Source organism: Protopterus annectens, chromosome 10.part0, assembly GCF_019279795.1.
Source record: "Protopterus annectens isolate FY-2018-M chromosome 10.part0, PAN1.0, whole genome shotgun sequence".
NCBI classification, from domain to species: Eukaryota; Metazoa; Chordata; order Ceratodontiformes; family Protopteridae; genus Protopterus; species Protopterus annectens.
Window position 1 is genome coordinate 984,601,745 of NC_056744.1, and position 19,407 is coordinate 984,621,151.

A 19,407-nucleotide genomic window follows, 5' to 3' on the forward strand; every position below is an offset into this window, starting at 1 on the left:
TTTATCTTTCCTCCTCTGCAGGCCACTCTGACCACAGACACCTCTGAATTGAGGTGGGGGTGCATTTTGTGGGATGGACTGTTCAGTGTACCTGGTATCTCAATTTGCATGTCAATGTCTTAAAGATGAAAGCAGCTCTAGTAGCTTTGCAGGCCTTTCAGAACTCACTCTCTCTGGGTACAGTTGACATCCAGACAGACAGTATGCCACTGGTTTAGTATATAAAAAAATAGGGGGGAACCAGATCTTATCCCCTTTGTTGAGAAGCAATGAGAGTCTGGCAGTGAGTAATCTCCTCCAACTGCTTTCTTGTAGTAACTCACATTCCAGGGAAATCCAGTGTCTGTAGTGACAGAAATGATTTTTTCATCACTGGGGTCAACCTTGCTGCTACATCTTTGCCTCTGCCTTCAACAGCAAATGCAGCAGGTTTTTTACTCTTAATTCCTCCTCAGGGGGAGTCACTGAGAGATGCTCTAGTTCACATTTGGTCCCCCGGTCTCCTGTATGCTTATCCACCCCTTCCCTTAATCCACAAATTTCTCCAGAGAGTACAATGGTTGAAGAGCAAGGTAATCCTCATTGTCCAATTCTGGCCTCAGCAGGTGTGGTTCCCATTCCTATGGTCTCGTCTTCTGTGTCCGCCTTGAACACTGTACCCCAGTCCAGGTCTGCTGTCGCACCCATCAAGAATGATTCATCTGGATATTCAAGGCCTCAAGTTAACCTCATGGTTTCTCCAATTCCATTGATGGCTAGACAGTCCAGTCTTTCCTGTCTGGTTCGTCGGATAATCTCAAAAACCTTCTACCAGAAAGATTTACAAGAGTAAATGGAAGAGATTTTCATATTGGGCAGAACAAAGAAAAGTGGATCCCTTTACAGCTCCGGTTCCTGCTGTATTAGATTTTCTGGCTTCAGTTTTTCAGGATGGTGCCAGTGTCTCTAATGTAAAAGTCCAGCTTGCAGCTACCTCTTAATTACTGCATAGGATATAATGCCTTCCCCGTAGCTTCTTCTAAAATTTGTAAGGCTTTTCGGAAGGGTACTCTTCTGCATAGACTTCCAGTAAGAGACCCTACTCCACCCTGTGATCTTACTGTTCTATTACAAACTTTAACACAATCCCCCTTTGATCCTTTGTCTAAGTCAGACCTAAAATCTGTCTCTTGGAAAACATTTTTTTCTTATTGCCATTATATCAGCTAGGTGAGTTTCTGAACTCCAAGCATTCTCTTCAAGACTGCCTTATCTGTTTTTTCACAAAGAGAGAGTGACCTTACACACAAACCCTTCCTTCCTGCCAAAAGTTGTTTCTGAGTCAAACATGCATCAAGTAATCAATTTACCAGTCTTCTTTCCAAAATTTGACAGTAAGGGAGAATACATGCTACATCTTTTAGATGTACATAGACAACTTTACTTTTACCTCCATAGAACAAAAGGATTTCAAAAAACTGATCAATTGTTTTTCTTTGCTGAAAACAAATTGGGAAAACCAGTATCTAAAGTTACCTTAGCTAAATGGATAACAGATTGCATTTTCTTTGTATATTCTCTAAGAGGATTGTCCTTGCCTAACTCTCCAAAGGCTTATTCGACTAGATCCATGGCTATGCCATCCGCCTTTTGGACCAGGGCTTCAATTGATATTTATGATGCAGCTACTTGGTCTAGTTCAATCCCTTTATTACTCATTACAAGTTGGACATCATATCCAGGAATAGGGCTGCTTTTGGCTCAGTGGTTTTCCGGAATATCTTTCTATGAGGACCACCCAGAATTATCATAGTTGGGGACTCTATCCCTTACGATGAGAAATTAATGAAAATGACATAAGATATTAAAGTTATGTACTCACCATGACTGTGCATCTGTGTTGTCCATTTTCATTCTTCCTCAACTCCCCACCCTCCTTCCCCCTATCCTTATCCTTTGCGAGTAACCCAATAAGATATATGGGAATCATTGTTCCCAGTTTGAGCCCCTACTCTGTCTTTATTTTGTTTCTTGTTATAAATGTAATTGTTATTGTAAGTATTTATACTTTCAGCAGCAAACTTGATCTGAGGTAATCTGCATTGAAGGGGCATTATGGCTAAATGGAGGAGCTCAAGAGTCGGATCCAAGAATCTAAGGAGATTGGCTGAGTCAGATCCGAAACCCATACATTGAGGAAAAATTAAAATGGACAACACAGATGCATAGTTATGGTGAGTATATTCAAATGATCATTGCTACAGTAGCTGGTCGCTCCCTCCACCCCCCCCCCTTGTTTTTTTGTGTGTTTTTTATGCCAGGGTGTAGACACCTAGCCTTGTCCTTTCAGGATTCAGCCTCCCTCTTTCTGCTGGCAGGGAATCTCTGAAGAGCTTAGCACCTAAAATTCTCTTTTAGTCAGCTCAGCCCAAGCTGCTTGACAGTTTGGGTGCATGGATGTTGCCCTGAAGTTTTGGAAGCTGGCCATCTGTTATATCCTTGGCAAGATATAACCTGTATAGCTAAGGACACTGCAACAGTAATCATTTGAACATTTACTGTAATGATAAGTTCAGCTTACACAACTGTGTAATTTCTTTAAAACACACAAACACACACACACGCTTTATGAAAGCATGTACAGTTTAAGTTTTGCATTGATTAAGGCCCTCTGTTTGCTTACCACTCATCCTTGCAGTATGTCCTGGCTCTTGGCATCAAAGAGGATGTGGAACAGTACTAAATATATAGGGTATTATACCATGACCCCCCCAAAACGTGCACGCTGATTGGCCAGCGTGCACATTGTAAATCGAGTTATACTAATGGAAAAAGGTCCGGTCGCCCGGACTTTTTCCCATTAGTATAACTCTACTTTTAAAACACTGTCTCGCTATGTTAAATGGGTTTAACATAGCGAGACAGCTTTAAAATAAGCAACGGAGATCTCCGTTGCTTATTTTAAAGCTGTCTTGGTATGCTAAACCCATTTAACATAGCGAGACAGTGTTTTAAAAAAAGCAATGGAGAAAGCAAGATCTCTGTTGCTTTTTGCTTTTTGCTATGTTAAATGGGTTTAACATAGCGAGACAGTTTTAAAATAAGTAACGGACATCTCCGTTGCTTATTTTAAAACTGTCTCGTTATGTTAAACCCATTTAACATAGTGAAAACAGTAAAAAAAAAAAGCAACGGAGATCTTGCTTTCTCCGTTGCTTTTGCCCACAACTCTGATGTACTGCGCAGGCGCGCAGTACATCAGAACTGCCGTGGATGCCAGACATCTGCGGAAGGGCAGTAAACAGGCATTATACTATGCCATTATTTAAGAAAAGTAATAGTTTCTTTTCTTAAATAATGTCATGGTATAATAGCAATAACCCACTTCTGGGTGTGGGTAATGCTGTATTCACGGTTGGCTTTGTTTGGTCCTCGGGCTTCACCGGGACCAAACCACGCCAACCGTGGGTAAATCCAGCATTACCCACACCCAGGCGTGGGTTATTGCTATAGTAATGAACCACTTACATCAGAGCCTGAACAAGTGAGTGACCAGTGTTATTTCTTCACTGTGGGATATGGCAGTACTGTGACCAGGGGAAAAGGACACAAAAGTTGAATAAACATAGATGCTTTGGTTTTCTGTTACAGTGACCTCTTCTCAAAGACCTACTATTATAGGTAAGTACCTTACATAACCATATTTTGTGTGAGCTATTCATCTTCACTGAACAGCTTAAGGGTGGAGGTTCTTGCAGCAGTACTGATAACCATAGCTGTTCTCTTTTTCCTGAAATTCTTTCATAACTTCTGTTTGTAACTGTTTTATAGATGTGTGCACACAGCAAGTTTGTTTTTATTATTTTTTCACTAAATGTAGAGTTGTGTGGGGTAACACCATCTTTATATGGAGCTTTCCTACCAGTGTTAGGTACTGATGCCATTATGTTAGCTTTAGTCTGTCAGTTACTATTTAAATTAGGACAAATGAAAGAGTAATATTGTAAGTAAAAGCCCATTTGTTTTGCTGCTTGCAACAGCATCTTCTGCCAAGATCTAGTTTTGTGATGGGTTGTATTTAGATTATTTTACTAGTTTCAGGATTAGTATGCCTATCATCACATTGTTAAATGTAGTAGGGGAGTTAAACCTCTATTTATTTTTTTTTTGCAATATTTTTCTTTATAAACGTCTCTTTCTTAAAGGTAACACTTGCATTTTCTTTATATTAGGTTCAGCAGTTACAAGGAGTTTGTGGTTTACATGACCCACACTTCTGGACCCTGTGCACAGATATTTACATTGGAACCCTAAAACTTATGGTTGCCCATGATGCAGATGCAAGATGGATTTTAAGTCAGACACACAATATTTTCACTCAGGTACACACATATATTTCTAATGTTTTTATTCCATTCTGTGGATGTCCTGTGAAACTGCCCTAAGAATAATGACTGAAATAAATTGTTACTGTAAATTATAGATAGATTTTGCATACAAATGTTTGCCTATATGCAGCAGTATTTAGCTTTCCTTTTTTATTCAGTCTTTTCATTCTTTAAATGTTTTAAAATGCTAAGTTGCAGAACTGCCTAGACTTTGCCTTTAATGAATATTTAATGTCCCAGGAGAAAACTTCTTAAGTAAATGTTACTTGCATCTCAGTTTTTACATTGTAGGTGCGCACTTTGTGCCAACCCTCTGCTTCCTTCCATATATGTCAGATTGTATAAACGTATACATAATCAGCAGTTAGCATCTGAAATACTGATGGTCACATTGTTTCTGTCAGCTGACTGAAACTTGTATCATTCCATTGGTGGAGGATGAGCAGATGACAGCAGTGTGTGTGTGAGTGTACATAAATGTGAGCTTGCATGCATGTTAAGGAAATATATTTGGATTTTTTTACTGTTTGGTGATGTGCATGTTTTAGAGGGATATGAGTAAGGAGAATATGCATGAAGGTATGCCTAGGAAATATTTATGTGCTGTATGTGGAAAGATGGAGCATTTCCTTTAGAAGCAGTTATACAAGCATGTAATGCATTACGTTTGTAGAGGGCCAACAGTCTTGTTAGAAAAATTATTTTGTTCTAGTAGATATATTGGTGGGTATACTTATCAAGAGGTGTGTGTTGTTTGGTTCAGTTTTTAGTTGTCTGATGTTCATCGTGTTACCCTGCTGCAGTCATCACACTTGGGTTATCCTGTCGTCAGGCGGTCCCCGCAGTCGGCCGGATTTCCAAAGTCTTGGTCCGACGTCGGTTGCTGTCGCCTCATCCCTGAAGTCAGTGCGCCAGGGGTACATATATTGCAACCAACGCCATTTTCTTCAGTCTTTCTTGCCGTGCGGTGCCCGAAGCAGAAGCAGTTCGCAAGTGCCGGTCGGCCGACTCCTGAGATTGTCGAATTTCAGACCGAAGTCTTCTATAAAGCTAAGTACCCCATTGGGGAAACTTTTCTTGCCTCAGACCGATGTCAGAAAAAGTTAACAATTGTATTTCTTGTGGGAAGCAAATACCTCATAAGGATTTTCATTGTTATTGCATACCTTGCCTAGGCCCTGATCACGACGTCACTTCTTGTCGTTTTTGTGCTAGATTTATTAAACGTACTATTAAAAGACGATTTGATTTCGTACGACACTTTTTTGGTAGAAAATTTAACTATAACATGCCATTAGAGCTACCGACTACCGGCGTGCACAAAAAGCGCAGGGACAAGGACCGACAGCCCAGGCCTAAGCCCGATTCCGAGGCCTCGGTTGATCCGGTCTCCGGTTATCAGTGAGGCTCCGACGCAGCCTCTGACTACCGCAGTTCTGGAACCCGAGACCGCTACAGATATTTTGACGGAATGTACTAGGCCAACGCAGCCTTTTACTTCAGGCCCTTCCGACGATTTGCCTTCCAAGGACGTCAGTGCTTCTGAAACGCCATCGGTTTCTGAAGGCGTTTTCAGACCGACTCTTACAGTCAAAACGTTTTCCAAGTCGAAGACTCCTTCTAAATCGAAAAAGGCTTCACTTCAGTCTCCTGTTCAAGGCCCTATGCCTAAGAAACAGATGCTCAAAATGGCTGAAGATTTGATTTCTCTTATCAGGGGTTCTCAGCCTCCTCCTGACAAAAGGCCTAGACAAGAGGAAGATTCTGCTTCCTCTGAACAACTGTCTATTTCTTCGGATTCCTCTGAGGACCAAGACTATTCCTTCTCTCCATATGAAGATTCTGTTGCTGAGGACTCTATTCCCTCAGCTTCCCCTCCAGAAGATTGCTCTTTTGGGGAAACTTTACACACTATGAGGGAACATTTTCACTGGGAAGGTCTGGATTACTCTGATTCCAAGAAAAGGCTCAGAGAGTTTCTTTTACTCCCCCAACACAGACCTCTAGCCATCCCTCCTGTGTTGGACATTGTGGATGATGTCTATTTAGAATCCAGTTTCAACCCTTACTCTCTACCTCCTGCCCCGGCCAAGCCTGACAGATACTACAGAGTACCCGATTCCCACAAATTCATTTACAAAAGCCCAGTAGCTGACCCAGAGACTATCTCCCAGGGTCCCAAGGGGGCTAAGGCTTCCATGGCTAAAAATCCAGTGCCTTCTGAAAGGGATTCAAGAGCACTAGACAGATGGGGGAAAAAGGTTTACACCTCAGCCACTTTAGCTATGAGAGCACTAAATTGTCAATTTCATATGCTTAAGTATCAGCAATTTCTGATATCTCAGTTAAAACAAAAGATAACCTCCCTCCCTCAACAATATGAATTGAAAGAAGTACAGGATTTGTTGCACGCCACCGAGCAGGTGGACAAACACACCTTACAATGTGGGTTTGATTCTTTAGAGGCCCACTGCAGAGCAGCTGTCACTGGATCAGTTATACGTAGGCATGCCTGGTTAAAGGAACAAAGTTTCCCTGATCATGTTAAAGCAAAACTACTAGATGCTCCCTTACAGCAGGATGTTCTTTTTGGTGTTAAAGCAGAAGTTTTAAAGAAAATGGAAGATAAGGCGAAGTCAATGCAGACAGTCAAAGATTTCCTACAGGTACAACCCTCTCGCTTCAGCAGAAACTGGCCAACAAAAAATTGGTCCTTTCCAGCCACTGACAGACCTCAGAGGGGTAAATACAGGCGCCCAAGGGGCAGAGGACAACCACAAGCTCAGTATAAGCCTCGCCAATGGGGTACTCCAACCCAGAAGGGAGGAGAAGACAGGTCTCAATCCACCAGAAGGCAAACTCAATGACTTGCACCTCAGCTGGCCAAACAAAGCTCTTTTGTCAGCCCCCTTGGGGGGAAAACTAGCACTATTTGCAGACAACTGGCACATGGTCACAAAGGACAAATGGGTCCTAGACATAATTTTACGAGGATACAGATTCCACTTTCACACCTTGCCAATAAAAGGAGGAATGCCAAACCTGCCACAAAATCAAAGGGCAGAGGCTCAAAAACAAATTACAGCTCTCATGGCCATGAGAGCCATTCAGAGGGTACCAACTCAAGAGCAAGGCCAAGGATTTTACTCAAGACTCTTTCTAGTACCCAGAAAAGAAAATGCTTGGAGACCAATTCTGGACCTTTCAGTTCTAAACACTTACTTACAAGTTCCCAAATTCAAGATGCTAACACTACAGCAGCTACTTCCATGTTGAGCAAGGAAGCATGGCTGGTAACGTTGGACCTCAAGGAGGCATACCTGCATGTGCCTATCAGACAAAGTTGCAGAAGATACCTCCGTTTCATTGCAGGTTCAACCCATTATCAATTCTCTGCACTGCCCTTTGGCTTATCTACTGCGCCTAGAGTTTTCACAAAATGCCTGGCACCAGTAATTGCATACTGCAGACAAAGAGGAATTCAAATATATCCATACCTGGACTGCCTCATCCAAGCAGAAAGAAAAGACATTCTCTTACAACATCTGTCTTTTGTGAAGCATCTACTAAATTGTCTGGGGTACACAGTAAACGAAAAGAAGTCAAAACTAGTACCCTCACAAAAAATGACATTCCTGGGTGCCAGCTTGGACACAACGGCCCAGAAGGCTAATCTTACACCAGACAAGCAATTACAACTGACTCAATATTTCAAGACAATGGCAACAAAGACCCAATTAACTGCAAGAAAAATTCTGCAGGCTTTGGGCTTCATGGCATCTTGCATTCTGATAATACCATTTGCAAAACTGCATATGAGGAAATTACAGTGGTACCTAAAAAGCGTATGGTCTCAACACAGCCACAGCTTGGACACAGTGATATCTCTCATTCCCTGCCTTCAACAGGAATTTCTGTGGTGGGCACAGGCATGTCACCTCAACAAGGGTCAGCCTTTCACCTTGCCCCCACCCAGGCAAACTATCACAACAGATGCTTCAGACTATGCCCGGGGGGCACACATGGCAGGGCAATGCATTCAAGGCCTATGGACTGCAAAACAAAGAAAACTGCACATAAACCAAAAAGAGATGCTAGCTGTACAGAAAGCTCTGACAGCCTTCAAGGATCTACTACAGCCAGGACAACTTGCAATAAAGACGGACAACACCACAGTAATGTGGTACATAAACAAACAAGGGGGCACACATTCCTACCCTCTTTGCAGACAAGCAATAATCTTATGGAACACAGCTCTGGCCTACCAAGTCCAGTTACAAGCTCAATTCCTTCCAGGACAGCAAAACACATTGGCAGACAACCTAAGTAAAAACATCAAAGATCCCCATGAGTGGAAACTAGACCCACAAATATTTACAATGATAACTCAAAGATGGGGCCTACCAAATATAGACCTGTTTACAAGTCCTCAAAACTACCAACTGACAACATTTTGTACAAGAACATTCCACCATCAAGCTTGGAAAGTGGACGCCCTCTCCTTCAGTTGGAAAAACCTGACAGCATATGCCTTTCCTCCATTACCTCTTCTCACAAAGGTTCTTTTGAAGGTCAAAAAGGAGAAACCTCGACTGATTCTCATAGCCCCAGACTGGCCACGCCAGCACTGGTGTACCCGCTATTGAAGAATATGGCTCACAGCCCACCATGGATATTGCCTCAAATACCTCATTTGCTCACGCAGCAAGACAAGCAGATTCTACACAGCCAGATCAAAACCTTAAACCTGGCTGCATGGCAAATCAGTTAAGCATCCAACCAGCCCCTCTTTCACAAGCAGTACTGGATGTTATTCTAGAAGCCAGGAGGCCAAGCACCAGGAAGGCTTACTCGGACAAATAGAAAAGGTTTTCTGCTTGGAACCAAGCTAAAGGCCAAGACACAATTCAGCCTCATATGCCTCACATACTGCAGTATTTAGCTGAGATGTTGCATAAAGTACTTCCCTTCTCCTCAATTAAAATCAATGCTTCAGCTATTTCAGCTCACTACAACACGGATCCACCTTTATTTTCAAATCCTCTTCTAAGGCAGTTCCTCAGAGGGGCAAAAAACATTAGACCACCTAGAAGAGCTCCTACACCAACATGGGACCTCAACTTTGTTCTGGAAAAACTAACGCTACCTCCCTTTGAAACAGTTTTTTCTGCAGACCTTCAGTTCCTATCTTGGAAGACTGCCTTGCTCCTGGCAATAACTTCTGCTAGGAGAGTCTCAGAATTACAGGCACTTATGGCAGTGGAACATTTCCTCATTTTTCATCAAGACAGAGTTTCTCTACGAACTAATCCTTCCTTCATGCCTAAGGTGGTTTCCAGTGTAGCTTTAAATCAAACCATCCACCTACCCACTTTCTTCCCCAATCCACAGAACAAAGGTGAGAGACTCCTGCATTCCTTGGACATTCACAGGCAGCTTATTTACTACTTGGATAAAACTATGGCTTTCAGAAAAACTGACCAGCTCTTTGTTTCCTATGCTACAGCTTCTCAAGGGAGGGCCATATCCAAGCAAACCATTTCTAAATGGATAGGCCATTGCATGCGATTCTGTTATACCCATCATGGGAAACCAGTTCCTCCTACCATTAGATCTCACTCTACCAGGGCAACAGCTACCTCTACAGCCTTTCTCAGGGGGGTTCCTACCAAGGAAATTTTAGAAGCTGCAACTTGGAGTTCTATTCACACCTTCACCAAACACTATCACCTACCTCTTTATTCTATGTCCAGGGCAGGCTTCGCCACTGCAGTTCTGCAGGGCCTCTTTGCCTCCACTAACCCTCTATGATGCCTCCACCCTACCTAAGCTTTGGGACTCAACCCAAGTGTGATGACTACAGCAGGGTAACACAATGAACATAGTACAGTTTTGTACCTACCATAAATGCAGATGTTCGAGTATTCACCCTGCTGCAGTCCAGGTTACCCTCCCTCCAACCCCTCTGATCTACTGGCTAAATCTCTGCTATGCCTTACTGATGTATTTGCTTATAGCTGAAGGGATTTTGTGTTTGTACAGTGTTCACACCTATTGGTACTAAATTGGATCTCCTTTTTGGGGGCACCTGACATCTGGGGCAAGAAAAACTGAAGAAAATGGCGTTGGTTGCAATATATGTACCCCTGGCACACTGACGTCAGGGATGAGGCGACAGCAACCGACGTCGGACCAAGACTTTGGAAATCCGGCCGACTGTGGGACCGCCTGACGACAGGATAACCCAAGTGTGATGACTGCAGCAGGGTGAATACTCGAACATCTACATTTATGGTAGGTACAAAACTGTACTTTTCCCCTCCCGTAATATATATGTAGATATATGTCTGTTTCTTCTCTTATATAAGAAAGATATATATATATATATATATATATATATATATATATATATACACACACACACACACACACACACACACACACACACACACACACACACACAGGATATAGAAAGTGTACACCCTCCTGTTAAAATGCCAGGTTTTTGTGATATAAAAAATGAGACCACAATAAATCATTTCAAAACTTTTCCCACCTTTAATGTGACCTATAACATGTACAATTCAATTGAAAAACAATCAAATCTGTTCATAGGTTCATAGGTAGATACTAGGCTATCTGCCCTAGGGCATTTATAAGCCTAGCCAGAGTGTATTTGGCTTCCGCCTCCCTATTAAATTAGCCTACTGTGCCTCTGTAAAGTAGGTCACAGAAGGTACCCTTTTAAGATTAGTTTACTGTGCCTCTGTGTAGCCTCTGTTAGGGAAAAATATGTACAAATATAAAAAATAAAATATGTACAATATGCTGGTTGCATAAGTGTGCACACCTATACACTAATACTTTGTTGAAGAACCTTTTGATTTAATTACAGCATTCAGTCTTCTTGGGTACACACCTGCCATCAATTAAAGAGACTGTAATTATCCCCAAATAAAGTTCAGCTGTCCTAGTAGGATTTACTCAGTCGCCTGCTACAGCACAAGTCATGGTTCGCAGAGAGCTTACAAAGCATCAAAGGGATCTCATTGTTGAAAGGCATCAGTGAGGAGAAGGGTACAAAAAGTTTCCACAATATTGGATATACCATGAAAACAGTCATCAAAAAGTGGAGAAAATATGGGACAACAGTGACATTGCAAAGAACTGGATGTCCCTCCTAAGTTGACGAAAAGACAAGACGAAAACTGTTCAGGGAGGCTGCCAAGAGATCTACAACAATACTGAAGGAGCTGCAGGAGTTTCTGACAAGTACTGGTTGTGTACATGTGACAACAATGTAATGTATTCTCCATATGTGTGGACTGTGGGGGTATGGTTGCAAAATTGAAGCCTTTTCTTACAAAGAAAAACACCCAGGCCTGGCTAAAATTTGCAAAACAACACATCAAGTCTCCCAAAAGCATGTGGGAAAATGTGATCTGATATTGTTAATCCTCATTCATTCCTTATGCATGGGTATCTGTTCCAACCTCGGTACCGAGCCGGCCATTTTCCAAGCTCACGTCAGCTTCAAACTCTTGAGCTAAACTCTTACCCACAATCCCTCTCCCTGTTACCTCAGATTTCGTTTTCCGCGTTGCTATTCGGTCATGTCAAGCTGCTTCTCTTGAGCTAAGTACAGTTATTTGTTGTTTAATAGTCATTCTTTTTACTTTTCTGTTAGAAAAGTTTCTTTTTCATTGTCTCTTACCCTAATGCATCTAGCGGACCATATTTTCTTCAGGTTTTTCTTCTCTTTTCTCTACCTTTTTGCCACGAGGTGTTCTCCCCTTACCATCGTTGGTAATCTTTACCTTTTCTCATACCTTCGGGTATTCTTTTGTACCATTGCTGGTACCCCTTTCTGCTATCTAATTTTGTTATGGCAGATAAGAAAGGTAGTCCGGGGTTTAAACGGTGTTCTGATTGTGGACACAAACTACCTACTTCTGATGCACACTCTTTGTGTGTTTATTGTTTGGGGGCATCCCACTTATCTGTTGACCCGCCCTGTACTATCTGTGAAAACTTTTCAAATAGAACTTTGTTGGAAAGGAAAAACAAGCTGTTGCTGAAGGGACTTCTTAAATCTCCCTTTTCAGAGGCTATTTCTGGGTCAGAGGCCTCAACCCCTTCTAGAGCCCATAAGAAAATCTTGGATGTTCCTACCAAGGCTAAATCATTGCCTTCATCCCCGGCTGGGGCTCCTGCCAACCAAAACCTAAAAAGGCTAAAGTTTCAGTTCTGGAGCTCACTCAGTCAGCCCCAGTGCTTTCAGTGCCTAGACCTTCATCACCGAGGCCTGCGGCTCCATTAGTGATCTTGGCTCCTTCTTCTCAAACAGCCTTCACTATATCGGCACCCAGGGGCTCATCAGTTCAGACTATTACTACTGTATCGGCACCGACCGTTCAGTCGGCGCAGGCCTTGACCACGTCGGCTCCGACATCTTACTCGGAATCGACTCCTTTATTGTCGGTTCCAGCTTCGGTACCGACAACCACTTCGCCACTGATCCCTGGGTCGCTGCAGACCTGGCCTCGGCACCGATGACTTCTTCGGTGCAGACACCCTTAGTCCAGTCTCTCTCGGCACCATTGTTCTCAGTGCAGACTGGTGAGATGGGCACCGAGTTTGCCTCTTCTGTGGACAGGCCTGTTTCTCCCTCAGTCTCTGTGAGGTCCACTAGAAGCCTTTCCGAACACAATGTGTTGCATGTTGTGGATCAGGTGCTCTCGGCCAGAGGTATCCCACCCCCCAGGAACTATCCTTCCTTGGGAGGTGATCACCCGTCTCCAAAGACCCCTTCTTATTCTCCTCCTTCATTGCCTTTGAAGTCCATGGATATAGCACAGTCTTCCCCTTCTGCGGTTCCCTTTATGGATCTTACTAAGGAACCGCAGTTGCCTTCGTGGCAGGAAAGTTTTGCTACGACCCAGGATGTCAGTTGTGACATGCATAGTTTGCTGCTCCACAGCCATCCAGGGACTCCGGGTCGGCAGGCTGAGCCACTTAGGAGAGGGTTGACCCCTGTCCTAGACATTCACTCCTCTTCAGGTGGACCAGCCTTCCAACTGATAGAGAAGGCTTTTGCTGCTGCTGGCGATACTGGACTGTCTATCCCTCTGCCCTCCCCTGGTACACTGGTTTCACAAGTCGCACCGAGTGGACAACGGGTGCAAGGGCCTCAGGACATATTCCCACAGGAAGCCCCTTTTCCGCTGTCTTCCCCAGCTTCTCCCACTGAGGAAGTCCACCGGAAAAGTTCGTGAAAGAGGAAGCACATGGACTCCACAGAGGAGTCCCTCACTGAAGACACAGATTTTGATGAGGGGGAAGGATCCCCTCAGTCACCCTCTGAGGTATCCTTTGGTGATATCCTCGAAATCCTGAAACAGAGAGGTGACTGGCAGTCCTCTAATCCGACCTCTGAGGAATCTGTGTTCCATCAGGCCTTTCGCGCCCGGCCCCCTACCTCCTGGGTTGCTCCACCTGCCAATGATCTTGTCCAGCTTATCGTGCAGCAGGCTTGGAAGACTCCTGACACAGTCGAAGTTATTCCCTGGAGGCCAGATAAGATTTTGTCCCCTCCTGCTACGGATCCCCATTGGTCAAAAGGTCTTCCTGTGGATGCTTTGGTGGTGGCGGCCGCAACAAAAAAGGATCTGGCAGAAGAAGAAAGCCAGACTGTCCATCCGCCTAACAAAGAGTCCCCGGCCCTGGACAGGATAGGGAAGTGCACCTTTGCATCAGCAATCTTTACTATCAGGTGCCTGGATGCACTTGTGCAATTTCGCAGAACTCTTTAAGGCTTCCTTTCTTAATGCTCCCATTGAGGCCTCCTCGTTGTTTGGACCCAAAGTTAAAAGCACACTGGCCAGATGGAAACAGGACGGTAAGACCCTTTCTGCCATAGGTGTCCGTTATTCTTCCCCTCAATGTGCTTTCTCCTGAAACCAAAAGAGTGGGAAGATATGGTTCAAGAAATCTCAGGGTCCTTTCTGTGACACACAGGCTGAGTTCTCCCCTAGAGGCAGAGGGGGAAACTCACAGGGAAGACACTCCTTTCAGGGCAGAGGGGGTCTGCGTAACCAGGGTTCCAGGGATTCTTTCTCTGGCCAATCCTACCAGCGCTCCTGAAGAGCGGCCCAACACCTTTCCTCTGGAGGTGGTTGTGGGACGTTTCTCCTTGTACCCTTCTGCCTGGCTAACCATCACCACCGATTCTTGGGTACAAAGGATTATAACCAGAGGTTATCATATCCCCTTTGATCCTTGTTCTGTCCCTTCAAAAAATCTTCCTGACGTTCCATTCAGTCAAAGGGAAGAAGCAGCATTAGACATAGAAAAGCTGCTAAGAAAGAGAGTCATCCAAATAGTCCCTCCAGACCAGATAGGATCCAGATTCTACTCAAGACTATTTTTGTTGCCAGAGAAAACCGGGGACTGGAGACCAATTTTGGATTTCAGTGTATTGAACAAGTTTGTGAGAGTACAAAAATTCCGGATGGTCACAATACAGTCTATCCTCCCGCTTTTGGAAAAAGACGATTGGATGTGCTCGATAGATCTTCAAGATATGTACTACCACATAAAAGTGGACAGGCCATCAAGAAGATTTCTGCGCTTCCGTGCAGCAGCCAGTCACTAACAGTTCAGAGTACTGCCCTTCGGACTCTCTAGAGCCCCCAGAGTGTTCACAAAGTGCATGGCAGTTGTCACAGCTCACTTGCGACTTCAAGGATTCCAGGTGTTTCCATACCTAGACGACTAGCTCATTTCCGCCCTCACCAGACATCTACTGGAAAAAGCCCTGGCATACTCTCTCCTCGCTGCACAAATGGCAAAAATCCAATCTCACCCCATCTCAGTTGACAGAATTCATAAGGGTTATCTTGGACACAGAGAACTGCAGAGCTGCCATTCCAGAGCACAGACTTTTAAGGAAAAAGCAACAACTGATTCCAATCCTTTCAAGGGAGAAATCCACGGCTCACTCTGTTCTACAGCTGTTGGGTTCCATGGCAGCCTCCATCACCATTGTCCCCCTGGCCAGGTTTCACATGAGGCTTCTACAATGGCTACTGCTCACCCAATAGTATCCCTTTCAGCATCCTCTTTCAGCCATGATTCGAGTAACCCACAGGTGCAAACAGGATTTAAATTGGTGGGTGACACACAATCTGTCACAATGGTCTCGCCCCTTTTCTCTCCAGCAACCCAAGGCCACAGTGACCACAGATGCCTCCCTGATGGGGGGGGGGGGCTATGTCAGGGACAGACAGTCCAAGGCACTTGGTCCGAACTGGAGGCCCATCGGCATATAAATGTTCTAGAGCTGAGGGTGGTGATTCTGGCGTTGCAAGCATTCCACCCCCTGCTGTCATCCGGGACAATTGCGATTCAATCAGACAACATGGCGGTGGTCTGGTACATCAACAAACAAGGTGGAACCAAATCTTAGCCCTTTGTCGAGAGGCCTTGAGGATATGGCAATGGACGATGGCTACCAACCGTTTTCTTCTAGCAACACACATTCCCAGGAGTTCCAGCGTGATAGCAGACAGACTCGGCAGGTGCATTCTTCAACCTCACGAGTGGTCCCTGAATCCCTTGATAGCGGCGGAGATCTTCCACTGCTGGGGCCGTCCTTGCTGCGACCTCTTTGCATCCCCAACCAACTACAAATGCAGCAACTACTTCACCCTGATTCCCCCTCCAAGACAGTCACCCAGGGACGCTCTAGTCCACTAGTGGTCCTCGGGTTTTCTTTACACATTCCCACCCTTTCCCCTCATTCCCCAGTTTCTGAAGAAAGCCCATCAGTTGAAGAGCAAGGTGATCCTCATAGCACCATATCATCCTCGACAGATTTGGTTCCCCTTCCTTTGGCGTCACCTACTACATCAACCATGGATTCTCAATCCAACCCGGAGTTGATCTCACATCCACAGAACCTGATTCATCCCAATTTGAACAGCTTGAATCTCACAGCTTGGCTACTCCACTTCCCTTGATTGCCAGGCAGAATGATCTTTCTTTACCAGTACGTGACATTCTCATTGCATCTCATAAGTCTTCCACTAGAATTACTTATCTGAGCAAGTGGAAAAGATTTACCTGTTGGCTATAAGATAAACAAGTAGATCCCTTCTCAGCACCAGTGTCGATAATACTAGACTATTTGGCCAACCTTTTCCAATCGGGTCTATCGGCCTCTTCCATTAGAGTTCATTTGGCTGCAATTTCTAATTTTCATTAGGGTGTCCAAGATTCCTCTCTTTATGTCCCACAAATTGTGCAAGACCTTAATAAAAGGTGTGAATCATCTGAAGCCACCTTTTAGAGAACCTGTTCAACCATGGGATTTATCATTAGTTCTACAAGCTCTGACAATGCCACCTTTCGAACCAGCCTCTTCTTGCGAACTCAAGCATTTGGCATGGAAAACCTTGATGTTCATTGTGTTACACTGCTGCAGTCATTACACTTGGGTTATTCTGCCATCAGGCGGTTCCCCAGTTGGCCTGAGTTCCAAATTCTTGGTCCAGCGTCGGTTGCTGTTGTCTCCTCCCTGACATCAGTGCGACAGGGGTATATAAGATGCAGCCGACGCCATTTTCTTTAGTCTTTCTTGCCGCGCGGTGCCTGAAGCAAAAGCAGTTCGCAAGTGCCAGTCGGCCGTTTCCTGAGATTTTCTTTCCGAATCCAGAACTGAAGTCTTCTACAAAGCTAAATACCCCATTGGGGAAACTTTTTCTTGCCTCAGACCGATGTCAGTAAAAGTTAATAACTGTATTTCTTGTGGGAAGCAAATACCTCATAAGGATTTCCATTCCTATTGTATCCCATGCCTAGGCCCAGACCACAACGTCACTGGTTGTTGGTTTTGTGCTAGGTTTAACAAGCGCACTATTAAACGTCGGTTTGATTTTGCCCGACATTATTTTGGTAGAAAATTCAATTATACCATGCCGTCGGAACTTCCGATGACCAGAATACACAAAAAACGCAAAGACAAGGATAGACATCCGAGGCCCAAAACTGACGATGAAGCCTCTTCTAGGCCAGTCGCTGGTTCTCTGGTTTTCAGCGAGGCGCCTTCGCAGCCCCTGACGACCACTTCTGTAGAACCACAGGCCGCCTCTGACTCCCACGTGGAGATGGCTGGGCCTTCGGATGCACAAGTTATTCAGCCTATCGAGACCAACCTTTCAGAGGGATCCGGAGTAGCTGAGCAACCCACAGCTTCAGAGGGTGTCTTCAGACCTACTCAGTTAAGCATTAAACCCTCAGCTAAGTCTAAGCCTCCTTTAAAATCAAAGAAACAAATACAGCATTCTCCAGGACAGGCCTCCATGCCTAAGAAACAAATGCTCAAAATGGCCGAAGACCTAATCACTCTGATCAGGGGGTCCCATCCCCCTCCTGATAAAAGACCCAGACAGGATGCAGACTATGACTCATCCGACCAGGTGTCCATCTCTTCTGATTCATCCTCAGACCTAGGATATTCTTTATCCCCTTATGAGGATTCTGATGCTGAGGAATCAATTCCATCAGCCTCACCTCCTGAGGACTACTCCTTTGAGGAAACCCTACATACCATGAGGGAGCATTTCCACTGGGAAGGCCAGGATTACTCAGAATCCAAGAAAAGGCTCAGAGACTTCCTTTTATTACCTAAACACAGACCACTTGCTATTCTGCCAGTGTTAGATATTGTGAATGATGTGTATACTGAATCCAGCTTAAATCCTGATTACTTACCTCCAGCCCCTGTTAAAACTGACAGATACTACAGAGTCCCTGACTCTCACAAATTTCTGTATAAAAGCCCTGTAGCTGACCCTGAAACTATTTCTCAGGGACCCAAAGGAGTTAAGGCCTCATCAGCCAAGAATCCAGTTCCCTCTGACAGAGATTCCAGAGCATTAGACAGATGGGGAAAGAAAGTATATACGTCTGCAACTTTAGCATTGAGAGCCTTAAATTGCCAGTTTTACATGCTAAAATATCAGCAGTTTTTACTGTCTCAGTTAAAACAAAAAATGCTTCCAAAATCAGATCCTCCTAATTTTAAAGAAATGCAGGATTTATTGCATGCAGCTGAACAAGTGGGAAAGCACACCTTGCAATGTGGTTTGGATTTTCTAGAGGCATCCTGCAGAGCAGCAGTTACAGGCTCTGTCATTAGAAGGCATGCTTGGTTAAAAGAACATATGTTACCAGATCATGTTAAAGCAAAATTATTGGATGCAGCTTTGCAGCAGGATGTGTTATTTGGAGTTAAGGCAGAAGAGGTATTAAAGAAAATGGAGGATAAGGCAAAATCTATGCAAACGGTGAAGGATTTCTTTCAGGTTCAGCCTCCTAGATTTAGCAGGAACTGGCCAACTAAGAATTGGTCCTTTCCAATTGTAGACGGACCTCAAAGGGGAAGATACAGACGTCCAAGAGGTAGAGGTCAACCACAAGGTCCTTATGGGCCTCGGCAATGGGTTGCATCGGGTCAGAAAGAAGGGGAAGACAGGCCCCAACCATATAAAAAGCAGCTCCAATGACTTCCCACTATAGCTGCCAAGCAAATCTCTCTTGGCAGCCCCCTTGGGAGGAAAACTGGCACTCTTCTACCACAACTGGCAAATGATCAAAGACAAATGGGTTCTCAACATTGTATTTCAAGGTTACAGGTTCCACTTTCACACTCTGCCAAGGTTAAAAGGAATGCCAAATCTGCCACCAAATCAATGGGCAGAGGCTCAAAAACAAATTACAGCACTCATGGATATGAGAGCTATTCAAAAGGCACTATCACAGGAGCAAGGACAAGGATTTTACTCAAGACTCTTTCTGGTACCCAGAAAGGACAAAGCCTGGAGGCCCATTCTGGATCTTTCATCTCTAAACACTTACTTGGATGTTCCGAAATTAAAAATGTTGACACTACAGCAGCTTCTTCCCATGCTGGGCAAGAAAGCTTGGCTCGTGACTCTGGACCTCAAGGAGGCATACCTGCATGTCCCTATCAGACAAA

General features: G+C 44.3%; 1 protein-coding gene across 1 annotated transcript in view; it reads left to right on the forward strand.

Annotated features, from left to right (window-relative positions):
• Positions 1-19,407, forward strand: part of SLC30A7 (solute carrier family 30 member 7) — a 1,382,816-nt gene that overhangs the window by 1,341,227 nt on the left and 22,182 nt on the right. The window contains exon 10 of the mRNA XM_044085748.1: positions 4,212-4,361. Coding sequence (XP_043941683.1) covers positions 4,212-4,361 — 150 coding nt within the window. The remainder of the gene's footprint in view (positions 1-4,211; positions 4,362-19,407) is intronic.